At 38.4% G+C, this 17,225-nt stretch overlaps 1 protein-coding gene across 10 annotated transcripts in view; it reads right to left on the bottom strand.

Annotated features, from left to right (window-relative positions):
* Nucleotides 1-17,225, bottom strand: part of Stxbp5 (syntaxin binding protein 5) — a 152,786-nt gene that overhangs the window by 48,890 nt on the left and 86,671 nt on the right. For all 10 annotated transcript variants that reach the window (NM_178346.2, NM_030843.3, NM_178345.2 and 7 more), the window contains 7 exon segments: nucleotides 809-987; nucleotides 1,425-1,645; nucleotides 7,037-7,077; nucleotides 7,309-7,376; nucleotides 7,596-7,743; nucleotides 11,453-11,525; nucleotides 12,569-12,723. In NM_178346.2, the coding sequence (NP_848036.1) occupies nucleotides 809-987; nucleotides 1,425-1,645; nucleotides 7,037-7,077; nucleotides 7,309-7,376; nucleotides 7,596-7,743; nucleotides 11,453-11,525; nucleotides 12,569-12,723 (885 nt within the window).

Here is a 17,225-nt window from a genome sequence, read left to right on the forward strand (position 1 = left end):
CCCTCTACCAACTCAACATCAACAGCAGATCCCACGCCCTGTTGTAAAACTAAAAATGTCTCCAGACATGGTACATATCCTGAGACAGGCAACATCATCCTTACTTGATAATCACTCATTTAAAATCTATGCTCTCAAGTTTTCAAGAACCTATGAACTTCTGTAAAGAGTGAACTTTAAACATACTTGTGATTTTTCTTTAAGTCTGTTTGCCTTTTGGGGGCGTGGCTTTTTTATTATATGGCCATTCTGATGCCAATCACCATGTACTCAGTAGTAGAAGAGATTCTGGAAGATCTACAGTAAAAGTGACAATGCCTAGTTCTTTAGTTAGAACGAATGGTGTCCTGTCGACCTGTCTACTCTGAATACCCCATGAAAAGGATCTTGTCCCACTGTGACTTCCGATACTTTCCATGTAACACTGCGAGTCATACAGTCTTTGTGCAACTCAATGACTCTAATTATTTACATTGCTTTATTCCTCTATATCCTAAGAATTTAACTACTCAAAAATATTAACTAAACAGAAAAATGAAGACAAAACATTTATTTAATTTATCCCTGCATTAACAAGTATGGTCTTAAAATGATGCAAAAATAAAGTCTTTTAAGTAACAATAAAGTGACACTATGATCCGAGAAGAGAAAAATCCAACGTGAGGATGAAAGGAAGCAGGACCCTCAGGTTTTAGAGAAGACGCCCACGAGCCACATTAAATGTAGATCCTGACTGAGACCGTGGGAAGGCCTAGTGCTACGCATTACGAGGTAACATATAGAACAGACCTACATTCTTGCAACTTACTTTAAACACGGTACATTATCTCGAAGCCCGTCCGATGAGCTGCTGCTGGTAGACGGATGAGACTGAGGGGGGATGGGCTGAGAGGTGGAGCTGCCCACGGGAGTGGACAAAGGGGGTGGCTGCTCACCCTCCGGCGTTTCCACATCATTTATTTCATATAACAGTCGGACTTCAAGCATCTGTCATAAAAAAAATGGCTGTTTACCTATTACTAATAGTTAATACTCATTGTATTATAACGTACCAGAAAAAATATTTTTAAAAGTTAAAAAAAAGAAAAAAAGCTATATTTAAAAGTAAAACAAGAGTTTTGACTAAATTTTTAAAAACTTGTGTACATAGATATGAGTTCACATATGTACCCACATAAGCATCATGGCTATAGAATATATTGGATACCAATAAGTTGATATTCCTTAAGTAAAAGATATAATACCCTTAAAGATTCAGATAATCCATTAAATTAGTGCTATTTTTCATAAAATATGTGGTGATTTAAATACTAATGTGCTTCCAAAATTTTTATACAAAAGCAACTGCAAACTGTTTACTAAACAGTTTTTAAAAGCTTAAAAATATCAGACAATTGATAAAAAGATAGTTCTGAGGTGATTACCGGGATGACTTCTGTAACCACTTCCTGCTTGCTGAATCTATAAATGATGACATGAGCCGACACTCCGGCTATGCACAGCATTCTGCTCTCTGGGCACCAGGAGATGATCTGAATGGCATATGGATCTTCATCTACAATGTCGGTGTTCTGTCTGTCATCTTTATTTCTTGACTTTTCAAATACTTTAGATGTTTTTAATTTATACAGTACTTGTAGAGTTACTAGAAAAAAGTATATTACAAATTTTAGTTGAAAAATCAAAAATTGCTAATTCTTCTCTGCCACCGCTTTCAGATACTTCTTGCCCATCGCCATTTCTCTGTGACTGGCTCCCTGCAAACCATTAATCTCTCTTTATCAGTGACCTAGAATCTTCATACTTTGCTGCGATTTAGGAAGCCATAGGTTCCACAAATGGCTAGAACCCAGAGTGGGCAACAGCAGGCAAAGAATGGAACAACCACCCAGGACAAGATCAAATATCTACACCAAATAGCCGCGCTTTAAGAGTCATGACTCTAGATACCTAGACTCTGGTGTAAAATCACCAACATGAGCAACCAAGACAATATGCCTCCGTTAGGAGCTAGCAACCCTAGTGTAGCAGACACCCAGGAAAAGAATTTAACTGCAGCATAATACAAGGATGTAAAAATAGCAATTCTGAAAATGTTCAAGGCCATTAAAGAGGAACTGAATAAGTGCTTTAATGAAGGCTGACGATACAAATGGTTCAATGAAACAATGAAAGCAATCCACGACATGAAAGTAGAATTTATCAAAACTAATGAAAACTAATGAAATGCAAGCAGAAATAAAACTCAGGAAGTCAAATTAAAATCTTACCTACAGATAAAAATGGAATAAATAATTTCAGGTCTTGAAGACAAATTAAAAAAACTGGATGGTTCAGTAAAAGAAAATATTAAATCTAAAAAAGAAAAATCCATAACCAGAACATCTAGGAGATCTGAAATACTGTGAGAAGAAAAAAAAATCTAAAAATAATAAGAGTAGTGATAGGAGAAGAAACCCAGGTCAAAGGCACAGAAAATATCTTTAACAAATCCATAGAAAAAAAATTTACTCAATCTAAAGAAAGAGATGCCTATCAAGGTATGGGAAGCATACAGAACACCAGATAGACAGGGCCAGAAAAGAAATTCCCCCAACACACAGTACTCAAAACAATAAATGTATAGAACAAAAAAGGGCATTAAAAACTCCAAAGGAAAATGAGCAAGTGACACAAAGGCAGGTATGTGGGAATAACACATGACTTCTCAGTGGAGACTCTGAGAACTAGAAAGCTCTGAGACTATAATCTCTGAGAGACTACAGATGCCAAACTAAACCACCACATGCACCAAAATATCACAACTGATAGAGAAAGAAAAGTCATTCTATGATAAAAACAAAATCAAGTAATTATTGTCCATTAATACAACCCTGCAAAAAAACACTACAAGAAAAGTTTCAGTCTGAAGAGAAGGTTAACAGTTTCTAAGAGGATACTGGAATAAACAACACTAGAACAGTTCATCAAAGGAAAAAACAAAGAAAGAAGCTTTGCTGCTACTACAGCAAAATAACAGGAACTTACAGACAAATCACTGATAGCTCTCAATAGTAATGGTCTCAATTCCCCAATAAAAAGACATAGGTTAAGAGAATGGATTAGAAAATATGATCCATATTTCTGATGCATCCAAGAAATACATCTCACCATCAAGGATAGACATTACCTTAGGGTAAAAGGATAGAAAATGTATTCCAAGAAAATGAACCTAAAAAAGCAAGCTGGTATAGTCACATCAATATCTTACAAAATAAGATTTTAAACCAAAATTAATCAGAAGAGATATGAAAGGACATTGCCTGTGAATTAAAAAAAAACCCTAATGTTCAGAAACAATTCCACAGACAAAAAAAAAATCACATATTGAACCTCATACAGAGATCGTTGGGGTAGGAGACTTCAATGCTATAATCTTGCCAGTAGACAGGGCATCCTGGAGCTCAAAGATGCCATAAATCAAATGGATCTAACAGACATCAAAGATAATCTGCTTGAGTACTAAAGAAGATAGTGTTTTCAGAAGCCTGTCAACAATTTTTTAAAGTTGGCCACACACTAAGACGCAAAGCAGGTCTTAGCAGACAGAAAAGTTGAAGCAGCGCTTGCACCCTATCTGATCACAGTCAATTGCAGTTTGGTGATAACAACAAAAGAAATGGCAGAACGTAGACAAACTCATGGAAATCGAACAGCTCACCACTGAATGAAAGTTGGGTCAAGAAAAAAAATCAAGGAAATTAGAATTTTAGAGTTGAATGAATGAGAGAACACAGGACACCCAAACCAGTAGGGACAATGACAGCAGTTTTCAGAAGCACATACACAGCACTAAGTGCTACACCAACAAACTACAGAAATCGCATATTGACAACTTATCTATGACATACTTGAAAGCTTTTCCCAAAAAAAAAAAAAAAAAAAAAAAACAAGAGATAGTACTGAGGAGGAGACAGTACTGAGGAGGAGATAGTACTGAGGAGGAGATAGTACTGAGGAGGAGGAGATAGTACTGAGGAGGAGATAGTACTGAGGAGGAGACAGTACTGAGGAGGAGAGAGTACTGAGGAGGAGATAGTACTGAGAAGGAGGAGATAGTACTGAGGAGGAGATAGTACTGAGGAGGAGAGAGTACTGAGGAGGAGAGAGTACTGAGGAGGAAATAGTACTGCGGAGGAGAGAGTACTGAGGAGGAGGAGGAGGAGAGAGTACTGAGGAGGAGGAGATAGTACTGAGGAGGAGGAGATAGTACTGAGAAGGAGATAGTACTAAGGAGGAGGAGATAGTACTGAGAAGAGAGTACTGAGGAGGAGATAGTACTGAGAAGAGAGTACTGAGGAGGAGATGGTACTGAGAAGGAGATAGTACTGAGGAGGAGAGAGTACTGAGGAGGAGGAGATAGTACTGAGGAGGAGAGAGTACTGAGGAGGAGGAGATAGTACTGAGGAGGAGGAAATAGCAAGAAATAAAGACTGAAGCTAAGTGAAATAGAAACCAACACACCCAATACAAAGAGTCAATAAAACAAAATGCGGTTCTCTAAGAAAAATCAACAAATTTTTAATTAATCAAGAGACATACTGAAAGAAGATCCAAACTAATAAAATTAGATAAGAAAATGGAGACATTACAGCATATGGCAAATTCAGAGAATTATAAGGACATACGCTAAAAATTTATACTCCACTAAACTAGAAAACCTAAATGAAATGGATGAATGTGTAGATATATATATATGATCTACTAAGGTTAAAATGAAATAAACGACCTAAACAGACCTATTATCCATAATGAAACTGAAACAGTAATTTAAAAATTCTCAACCATAAAAAAAAAAAAAGCTTGGGGAAGATGGATTCAGGGCAGCATTCTACTAATGTTCAAAGAGGAACAACAGTCAACATTCCTTAAGTTCCACAAAACATACACGCAAAAACAATCCCAATAAAATACTTGCCAGCTGAATACAAAAACACACCAGAAAGGATTCTCCACCTTGAACAAACTGCCCCTGCCATCAGAGTGCTAGGATTAGAGGCACGTGCCACATCTGCCTGACTGAAAGTAATTTGGAATAATAAAGAACTGCTAGAGGTATTATAATCACTGATTTCACACTGTATTACAGAACCCTGTAATAAAAACAACATGGAATACTGGCACGAAAACAGATACGCTGATCAGAAGAATATAATTATTAAAGACCCAGATGCAAGCTCGCACACCTACAGTGACACTTGAGTGTTTAGAAGGACGCCAGAGACGCACACTGGAGAGAGGACAGCATCTTCAACAAGTGGTGCTGGCAAAGCACACAGCTGGATGTAAAAGAATGGAAACAGATCCGTATCCATCACCCTGCACAACACTCAACTACACAGAGGTCAGGTCGTTAATGAACCAGGGCCCAGGATGAGAGGAGAAGCTACAAATCCCATGACCTACAACAGTCGCCTGCTTTTAAGGTGTACCGGTCTGGAAGTGACCAATTATTCTTTTTCTTACTTGGATTTAAGGCATTCCCATGACACAGAACCTATACCTGATACTACTAAAGTTGCCGAGAAGTTAAGTCTACCTAGGTCGTGCACCTAGGGGAAACTACTGCTATTATTATAATAAGGTAACAGGAATAAATTGACTCATAAGGACATGCTGCTATGCCCATAGATACATGTATTCCTCAACTCTGATCTGAGAGTTTCTTCTTGCAGTAGATGGCAACGAACAAAGAGACCCACAACTAGACAATGTGCAGAGACTGAAAGACTTTGGCACTCAGCCCTAAATAGAATGTCTTTATCAAATCCCTTCTCTGAAGATTCAAGGTACCAATACTCATTCAAACTCATGGCGACTGTAACAGCTGCACAAGATCTGCACGAGATCAAGCCAGACAACGTTCCAGCATGGAGAATGGGAAAGAGACACAAAATCCAACCCTCACCAAAAGCTCAAACTCATGCCTACTGAAAAGAGAAAACCAGTATTCCCCAGTATGGTGTCACTGGGCATATCAACCACATTCCAGGGCAGGCTCCAGGCCCGGAAGTATTTGGCCAGTACAAGACAGACTCCATTGTGTGTGTGTGTGTGTGTGTGTGTGTGTGTATGCTTTTTGTTTTGTTTTGGCATTTTCTTGTTCTATTGGTTTTTGGTTTGCTTTTATTCCTTATTTATTTCTTATTTTGGGAGTGGACAAGAAGTTAGAGGAGTTTAAAGGTAGGAAGGATCCAGGAGGAGTTGAGGGAGGAAAAAGAATATAATCAAATATTGTATGAAAAATTTGTAAATAAAAAACTCTATCAAATCACTAATAATTCAAATACAATGGCTATTCATATTATAGAGCAAAACCAAACTATACCTACCAAAACAATATTTTGATTTCTTTATTTTGAAATATACTATACACTTAGACATTTCCACCCTCACAAAGGATTTAGATAACCTGAAGAAAAACTACAAAAGGCATGTGGCACAAAATCTCGGTGTAAACTTATGGAGAACATATTTTATTTTCTGAAATGACATTCTATATACAAACGTTCTCCCTAAAGGTACCAGTTTTATCAAACATCCTTATAAAAGGCCAGTTATCCTTAGGTAAGTGATTCCCATAAATGCTTGCTATAAATGGTCTCTAACCATAAGGCTGTATCCTCCCATGTTTGCTCCTGTCTAATCATGAAGTCTTATTTACAAAGACAACATAAACTTTTGTAACTTAGAATTCGGCATAAACATTTTTCTGATTTGAAATATATTTTCACTTCTATTTTTGACTTCTAAAGAGAATTTCTGAAGATAATTTGAGAAGATTGGAACACTGCTGAGAATTATTATTTGGTATACTAATAACATTAAAATATCTTCTCTCTTAAAATTCTAAGCTCACATATTGGATAAGCCAATAAGTTAGGCTGATAACCTGGTCCTTTCAAATCTAAGGTGGTTTGTACAGTTATTAGGAGCACCATGTATACAGGGAACGGCAGTGAAATGTGAGAAGCAGTTAAGTCTTTGAGGCACTTACTTGCAGAAGCATCCCAGAATTTAATTGAGCCATCAGCATGCCTAGGACAAACATGGCAGAGAAGGATAAAACATTGTTACTTTTTAGCAAACTCATTCACTTAGATGAGTAAATGGCAAAAATCATTGTAAATCAGTGAAATCTTACAAGTAACTTTCCTATTATATTGTAACATAAAAGAAAGCTTTACTACTGAATGAATTAAAATTCAAACTGTCATTAAGTATATTAACTATTACTAATTTAATTGGTAAGAATATACTTTTACTTACCCTGTAATAATTATTTCTGGGTAACTTTGAGCACCCAAGCCCCAATTACCACCATTGATGGGCCATTCCTATAAAAAAAATCTCTGAATGTTGACTTGGAAATATATATTTTCTATAGCAGATAAGTAGTACAATATATAGGTATACTAGGAAGGTATGAACACAGTACACATAATTTACTTCCAAAAACCAATTTCCTAAAAATTTAACAGTGTTACCAACACCTCAAGGAAACAAATTTAAGATAATAACATGTTGCATTAAACAGTTAAACTCAGGTTTGGTACCTTTTTGCTGTAACCTTGACGTTTCTGTCTAGCTCCAACAGAATAAAGTGCAGGAATAAGGTCCACAGGACAATCAGCAAAATATTCACAACATGTAACAGGGGACTCGTGTATACTCAAAGGGTAGGGATTCTCAAATATAGGGTATCTTTAACAATAGGAAAAAGAAAAACACATTAAAATATTGTAAGCTATGATTTACACAACCATGAAGACATTATTATACACTCTACTAAGATTACATTGATTTAATTATGTAAATAGGTAAAGAATTTAAAGGGTTTTATTGCAGAAAACTCTTTATCCACCAATAACCAGAAAGGCAGTGGTTGCAGCTATATAGCACTGCTGCACACAAGACTGCGTGCTAATACACATTTGTCTCATGTGCGTCTCATATCTAATTTATGACACATTTTCTGAACAACAAAGGCTTTGAGTAATCTGTCAGAACCACGTAAGCTAGGAAATTGCTGATGCAAAAGTTGAAACTGCTGGGAATCAAGGAGCTGTGTGCATGTCGACCAAATACTTTACCCCTCTGCTGGCACAGCAGACATAGACTTCAGTTCTGCTTTTCCTCCATCGATGTAAAACCTCATCCAATATTAACCCAGAACACTTGTTTCATGTGACTGTCAACCACAGACATACCGTGACTGGGCTGAGAGAGTCATGAGCAGAGCACACTCGTGTCTTTCTCTGGGGCACGAGGGCTCACTCTGAGGGAGCCGCCTCACAAGGCTTCCCCACCCAGTGGGATGAAGGAGAAGAGGGCCTGCTGCTCCAGCACGCTCGCCTGCTCCCTGGCTGCTGGGGGGTGGTGAGCCCAACAGCTGAGGATGCTATCGTCCTGCTGCCTAGTGTGAGGCCACAGCAATGGACAGAACCCTGTCACACGTTCTTTCTCAAACGTTTTCTCTCGAGCATTTGTCACACTGGTGGGAAGTGTGACAACGCGTTTTACCTCAGCAACACTCCAAATCACTGTTACACTTTTCATGTTCTTTGGATATGAGATCAGACACACTTCTGGCGAGCCATGAGGTTACCTCATTTTATAGACATGCAATTAATTTATCAAAATAAACAATGCTTTAAAATCACTAAAATATTAATGTGCTTAACACTAAAAACACGGCAATGCTTCTTAGAATTTGTCTACTTAAAGTATCTTTTAAAAGAAGTAGAAACTAGCTGAGACACTTTAAAAGTATAAAATGGCTACTCTGTATATATCAATTAATTTGTCCACTGCTAATAATAAATACTAAAAATAAATGTCAATCACATCTAACTTTACCCCTAGGCAAAAGATGAAACACATACAAAAAAGAGCAGTAATAAAAATCAACTTTCTTCTCTTAATAAAATATCTTCTCTTCTGCTCCAAGGATATAGTATCTCGCATATCTAATTGACAGTTCTTCAAAACTAAAACACCTTCTCCTATTTGATTTGAATGGTATTTTTCTTGATTTAATCATATCTCAGTAGGGATCATGTGAAACAAATTCCATTATTAAAATGAATTATATAATAGATGAAAAAATGAAAAATACCTTAGTAATATATTTTTCTAGGGCTGTCATAGAGTTATTTTTCGAACAGTCTAGTGTAAAAACAAACAAACAAACAAACAAACAAAAATCCTATAAAAGTAAGAACTACAAGTGCCAGCCTGTAAGCTGAGATGTGCTCACAAACAAACCCGGCCGGCCAGCAGCACCTCTCACATGTGCTAGGCTTCTCACCCTTAGTCCTGTTCACACTGGGAAAAGTGCCCTGTGCGTGTGGATGACGTGTGCTTGTCTTTTATCCACTAGATGCCAGTAGCATCCCACCTAATAAAGCATCTTCACAGACACCGCTCAACAGTCCCTGGGGACAGTAAGTAATATGGTGGTTCCCTTCACCAGACAGAGTACTGCTGACAACAGGCAATAAGTAGAGAAAACACCAGGAGTTCTTACTAGGAGCTGTGACAGGGTAGGGGATTATAGGTCAGACATGCCTGTAGAGTAGGAGAACCATTAGCCACATGGAGAAAGCTGTGTGGATTCTGATGACAGTGAAACAAGTGGAGGGCTCCACCTGCCAAAACACTGTGTAAGATACGAAATGTGATCTATTACACAGAGTGCTGCTACCCCATACATTAAGGCCAGTGTGGACGAGAGCAAGAGAGCAGCTTAGAAAGAACACCCACTATCTTCGTAAGGTAGCAGGTCGAGTTGTTAAAACAACAGTAGCAGCCAGCAGTTTAAATTGGAGTAATACAGAACACGACGTAGGTTATAATTAATCTGTCTGGGCTCTGGCACAATACATCCCAACAGAGTGACTAGAGGGAGAAAGACTGAAAGGGTCATCAGAGGCAACCTGATATGGGTCCATTTGGACAAGCATTTTATGTATGGCTTCAGCATGCACAAGCATGAAGCAAAAATGTAAGAAACTGAAGAAATTTGAGCTAAGTAACAAAAAAGCCACAATTCATTACACACAGGGAAGCTGGACTGGTGCCTACAGGAGCCTTCATCTCTATTTACTAGTGTCTTTGGTACCAGGAGGTCCTGGTCATGCTCCCGAAGGAGAAGCATAAACACCAATCCAGCCACAAACCCTTTGATCTACAATGGGATCCTGCCTGAAATATATGTTCAGGCAATGGTGGCGGCAAACTGAGAACAACTGCAAAGCATCTGCTTTGACTGAAGGCCCACTACAGCGAATAGAACCCATGCCTGACACTGCTCGGGTGACCCGGCCCTGAGGTAAAGCCACATAGCAGTAATAAAATGACCCCTCATGACATGCCGCTGTTCTCATAGATCAGCCATCATCAGAGAAGCTTCCTGTTGCAGCAGATGGGAACAGATAGAGAGACCCACAGCCAGACATGATGGGGAGAACGAGAGACCATGAACACTCAGCCCTAAATGGGATGTCTCCATCGAGCCCCTCCGCTCAGGTCTCAGGGAACCCCATGGAAGAGGGGGCAGAAAGAGTAGGAGGCAGAGGGGTGTAGGGTACCAAGGAAACAAGGCCCTCTAAATTAGCATGAAGGGTGCGCCTGTGAACTCACAGAGACTGGGGCAGCACGCACAGGGCCTGCACAGGTCTGTGCCACATGAGATCCAGAGCTGGAAGAAGAGGATATGTGGCCCAGCCGCTAAGCCATATTAATCACTAAGCAGCTGCCATGAGTCCACGGCCAGCAGTGCCTGTCCTCAGTGCCTGCCCGTGCTGGGTCCTCGTCCCCGGTGTCATGGAAGAGCACAGCTTGCCCTTTGTATTTTAAAGTTATTATTAATAATTGTATCTCATTTTTATTTGTATTATATTGATATATAATTTTCCTTTTCTCTCTTTACCCTAAAGTGTTTTGAGTTCTTATTATGGCATTTAGTGTAGTGTTTCTATGGGATACCCGAGTATTCGAACAGTGGGTCTCTGTGTCTTGTACCTTCTCTTGGGTTCTTACTCTTTTCTTTGTTTGTTTTCTTACTATATTTTATTATCTTCCCTCAGAAGACTTTTTATGTTCCAAGGAGAGACAAAAATGGGTGGATCCAGAAGGGAGGAGAGCTGGGGAAGAAGTGGAATGGGGAAGCATAACCAGGATTCATTAAGTGAGGGAAGAAACTATTTTCAATAAAAGAAAAAAAGAAACTAAAATCTAGGATATCCATTATAATCAATACATTTCTGATTACTAGAAATGGGGATCTGGAACATTATAAAGAGATCATGTTTGTAAATGTAAATGTTTCAGCAGAATGCATTTAATGCCATGCTGAATGAGATCTTGTGGTTTCCCACACAGTAACAGAGCTGCCCACCAGCGTCCTTACCCATTCTGTGCCAGGTCTATCAGCACTAAATCCTTCTCCAGGAGAACAACCACAGCATACGGCTCCTGAAAATCTGGAACACGAGAACACTGCGTGAACAGACATCCAAACTCCAGGGGGCAGCCCCAGAAAACAGACATCTAGTTGAGCTCCTTGTTTCAATTTCTTGAGTGCTTAGCATTTTGATGGGCCCAGGACAGTTCTATAATTGATATATCTTGAGGAGATGAATGTACAAAATACTTCATTTGAAATTCTTTTGTATTTGTAAAGTAAGACAAGAACCCCAAAGAAACTTTTTTTTTGATATTACATTTTCAAGGATGTGGCAGAGACACACAATTTAATCCTGATCAGTATCATTTAGAACCTCAGAATAAGCTGATCAGAGTTTGTAATCTTTTTCACATTAGTTAATACATGATTGTTAATAACTACAAAGTGAATTATATCTTTGAATATTTGAGTTCCAAATGTAATGTTCGAGTGCATTCTGTGTTAACCTGTCCACACCATGGTGCCCAACTGCCTGATCAGTATCAGTCTAGATGCCGTCATGAAGGAATATTTTAGAAATGACTACCAGTTTGGTAACTGAACAAAGCAGTTACTCTCGGGACGGCAGCCTATCAGCTGAAGGTCTTAAGAGCAAAGACAGCTTTCCCAACAAAGACAGAATTCTGTGTGAGGCTTAAACCCTGAACTCCTATCCGAGAGTCCCACATGTTTCAGAACCATGACTTTAACTCATTCTGGACATTTTTTAGACTGTTAGTCCTACAATCCTCCATCCTCCTATACACATACCTAGTGCAATCCTTTATATGTACACACATATACCTATACTGGATTTCTCTGAAGAAATCTAGGAAAATACTGTCTTGCAGAATTTAAATTGCTCATATCCTCAGTGTGTCTTTGAATGGTAATTAGTATTAATGTACAATATGGAAGAGAAAAAGTGTACTAAAAAAACCCCATCAGTTCAAATAAAGTTGGCCATGTTATGAAGGCAGAACCTCTTCCCCTAAAGCTCTAGGTCAGTGTCATATGGAAACCCCTTACGACAGCATACGTCCCCTTTGAATGTTAGTATGGATGTACACTGAGTCTTACCATTTGGATATGGCGTTTCACAGAGTGTGAGAAAGTCGACAATTGAATAGTCCATTTCCAGCACTGCCGTGCTTTTCCCATGCATCACTGTTAAGCAAGGTCTTCTTCCCACGGTATCATATGATAAGCCTCCCGACAAAATAATAAAAGGTTCCCTGGAAATGAAAACATAGTATGTTTGCAAGTATCTGGACAGACACTGTTTTTTCTGCAGCATCACATAGTTATTCAGTGAGTATCCTCTAAAAAATTATATATCACATAGTGGAATAATTATATATAGAATTTTTAATGTGATTAAATTCAAACCTACTTTGCTGGAAAATTAAACTACAATAAACATGGGCACGGGCCACACTTGACTATAGAACTTCTTTTGGTCCTTGTTTTATTTCCTGTGCACAGTCACCATAAAGGCTTCTGGAAGTTTCTGAGTGGCTTCTACTTTGGTCCTAACAAAGCCACTCAACAAATGTTTCCAAGAAAGTCTCCCAGCATTAGGTTGCTATAGTATGTAACACTGACTTTTCAAGGATAAGGCAAGAACTGTACTAATTACAAACCACGTTTGACAACTGGAGAAGAGCCATCAGACATTTCCTACAGGCTTTAATGTTTTCCAAGAATCTCCTGTATTAACATTAAAGTCCTACACCACACATTCTGTGGGCTGTCTGCCTCTGTAATCTTTTTGTTTCCAGTACGTAGCACTACACCTGCCCTGGCTACCATAACAGTCACCATGGAAAGTATATGATTTACCTACACCTGTGTTATAAAAGCTGCCCCTAAGTGTCTTTTCATATACCACAATATGGGGACACTTCGTTTTTATCCACGACTTGATTTGATAGTCCTTTGTATGAAGTTATTTAACATGTAGCATACAAATCATTCTAAATTGCCTACATGATTTTTTAAGATAATCTTTTTATAAAGTGTACATATGAGTGCAGGTCCTGGAGTGATCCAGAGAGGACGTCACACTCCCTGGAGCTGGAGGATAGGCTATCATTAGCTTCCTGATATGGGTGACGGGAACCAAACTGTGTCTTCTGCAAGAAGAGTCTGCACTCTCAGCTGTTACCCTCCATCCCCAGTCCCTCACTTGTGAAGACACTGCAAGGCCCACAGATTCGTTTTTCATGACATCATCCATTTCCTTCCCATTTGTGGAACTTTCAAGCTTCAAATCTACCGTAAGGATCACATGAGGACATCTAAGGGCAACAGGGCCAGGTCTGGCACTCAAGCACCTGTATTTCCATCTTTGCTCTCATCTCCTGCAAGGTGGACTCCAACCAACACCCTCCGCAGAACACCCTTAGCAAGCATTACCCATTGTAACTGTTGACGTTATCAAACCATCACAGTCACACATGGCAAGACTTCCCTTATGGAGCAGGTACCAAAATACATACACAGTAAACAATACAAAATGAAAATTAAAGCCTTGAACTATTCTTATATAAAACAAGAAAACACTCACTAAAATTTAGTTAGATTGGCAGCTAGTTGGATACCTTGTAAGTAAATATAGTATTGTGACAAATAATGAAATGTTTTTCTTACTCAGGCAACTTATTTTGAGTATAGAAAACGTGAGGGAATGAAAAGTATCTCTGTTTCTCTAGATAATGGTTTTGTACAATTCCACCCTCATTTGCTTTATTTTCTACAGTACTTATGACTGGAAACTAATTTATTTTGCTCTATTCTCTACCTCATCAAAACACACTGTCCATGAAGCCTTTTTAAAGAATTATGTTATTCACTGCTTTATCTTATATTTTTGGTTGTGAGCCTAGCCTTTAACGGCTGAGCCCTTTACTGCTTTATCTAAAACAGTGCTTACCACACTAGGAAAGGTTACACTGTCCTTCAAATGCATTAACAGGTTATGTTTCATTAACCATTTTCTACCTATTATTTATATTCATTATTAATGTGGTTTAGAAATATTACTTTTCTGTCTAAATTCCAAAAATACAATTTCAAAAATTTATCCTGAATAAAACCACACTCGTATAGCCATTGTTTCAAATTCTCATCATTGGATGGTTATCATTTGATCATTGTACAGTTATCATCATAGTGAATGGATACTATTTAATTTTCTTGTACTTATCACAACACAAATCCATCTCCTTTCTTCTTGGCCAGTACTATAACATGCAACTAAATTAAAAAAAAAAAAAAGAGTTGACTGGTGAATAAATATTTGTCAAATGTTTACAGAGTAGGATCTGCGGGTAGTTTTTAGAAGTGGTATTAAGAATTGTATGTAAGTATTTTTTTTTACATACAATCAATAAACGAACAATGATGTCAGCACCAAAGGTATGAGTAGAGAACAGCTGGCTGCATTACAGTGCCCAAAGCCATCCCGGAACACTCGTTTAGTTAAGTAATCTGTTCACACAGGCTTCTTTAACACTATGGCAATGAGCTGAGATTATTCTTATAGTAGTTTCTTGTTGCTGTTCTGTGACTGCCCAAGATCTATTTTGTTCCTAAAAGTGAAGGGAAAATGATGTAGATTTAAAGGCAGTTGAAAGGAACGCCAACTGACTTGTCACCAAGTTGTATCCTATTTCCTGGTTGGTTGGTTAAACCTGACAATAATGATGTCTTTTCCTATGCTGTATGCTATTCTGCTGTTTGTGTGGCTACCAAGAAACAATCATCTAACTTATGAAACTCCAATTAAGTGCACTATACCAAAAGCTTAAGGAGAAAATATTAGCTCTCTACCACAATGATTAGTTGTACAAAATGATATACTTCAAAGATTTAACTCTACATACCATGATCTGTAAGTTTCAGAGCTGTACCTGGCATTTGGACTTCTAACAATTCTGATGACCTAGACTATTTATAGGCAATCTATGAATTATGAAGGTGAAGATATTAAACAGAAAGGTTAGCCTTTCAGATGGTATGAGGCATTCTAGAGGTGACATAATTTTACTCTGTAACTTTGAGAAGAATGCTAGGGTACTCTGTACCCAAAACCCATGGGGGAGAGAGCTGGACCCCAAGAAGTACTGACAGTCCTGAGAGTTCAGAGGAGACAACTACTTCTGCTCATATTCCTGGCCAAAGAAGAACCTGTCTAGTGTCCTCTGTGCTATCTGGGAACAGGAACCTAGTAAGTATGTATTATTTGTTTATCTCCCTGGTGCATTGGCCTTTAGACTGCCAATAGAAACACATAAGGTCACAGACTTTCTGGAAAACCACTCTCCATACTTATTCAATATAGTACTCATAGTATACCTAAGTGACTCCAAAAGTTCCACCAGAGAACTACTAAGCTTGATTAAAAAAAACTTCAGCAAAGAGACGGGATATAAAGTTAACTCAAACAAATCAGTAGCCTTCCTCCACTCAAAAGATAACCAGGCTGAGAAGGAAATTAGGGAAACGACACCCTTCACAATAGTTACAAATTACATAAAATACCACACACATAGTGTGACTCTAATCAAGCAAGTGAAACATCTATATGACAAAAACTTCAAGTCTCTGAAGAAAGAAATTGAAGAAGATTTCAGAAGATGGAAAGACTTCCCATGCTCATGGCCATTTTGTCAAAAGCAATCTACAGATTCAATGCAATCCCCATCAAACTTCCAGCTCATTTCTTCATAGAGTTAGAAAGAGCAATTTGCAAATTCATTTGGAATAACAAAAAAACCAGGATAGTGAAAACTATACTCAGTAATAAAAACTTCTCAGGGAATCACTATCCCTGCCCTCAAGCAGTATTACAGAGCAACAGTGATAAAAACTGCATGGTATTGGTACAGAGAAAGGCAGGTAGATCAGTGGAATAGAATTGAAGATCCAGAAATGAAAGCACACACCTTTGGTCCCTTGATCTTTGACAAAGAAGCTAAAACCATCCAGAGGAAAACAGATGGCATTTTCAACAAATGGTGCTGGTTCAACTGGAGGTCAGCATGTAGAAGAATGCAAATCAAACCATTCTTATCTCCTTGTACAAAGCTCAAGTCCAAGTGGATCAAGGACCTCCACATACACTCAAACTAATAGAAGAAAAACTGTGAAAGAGTCTCAAACACATGACTCATGCTCTAAGATCAAGAATCAACAAATGGGACCTCATAAAAATGCAAAGCTTCTGTAAGGCAAAGAAAACTGTCATTAGGACAAAATTGGGAAAAGATCTTTACCACTCCTACATCTGATAGGGGGCTAATATCCAAAATATACAAAGAACGCAAGAATTTAGACTCTAGAGAGCCAAATAACCCTATTAAAAAATGGGATATAGAACTAAACAAAGAATTCTCAGCTGAGGAATATCGAATGACTGACAAGACCCTAAAGAAATGTTCAACATCCTTACTCATCAGGGAAATGCAAATCAAAACAATCTGAGATTCCACCTCACACCAGTCAGAATGGCTAGTATCAAAAACTCAGGTGACAGCAGATGCTGGCGAGGATGTGTAGAAAGAGGAACACTCCTCCATTGTTGGTGGGACTGCAAACTGGTACAATGACTCTGAAAATCAGTCTGGAGGTTCCTCAAAAAAATTGGACATTGAACTGCCTGAGGACCCAGCTATACCTCTCTTGGGCATATACCCAAAAGATGCTCCAACATACAACAAAGACACATGCTCCA

This window comes from Rattus norvegicus, chromosome 1 (genome assembly GCF_021556685.1).
Source record: "Rattus norvegicus strain SHRSP/BbbUtx chromosome 1, alternate assembly SHRSP_T2T, whole genome shotgun sequence".
NCBI classification, from domain to species: domain Eukaryota; kingdom Metazoa; phylum Chordata; class Mammalia; order Rodentia; family Muridae; genus Rattus; species Rattus norvegicus.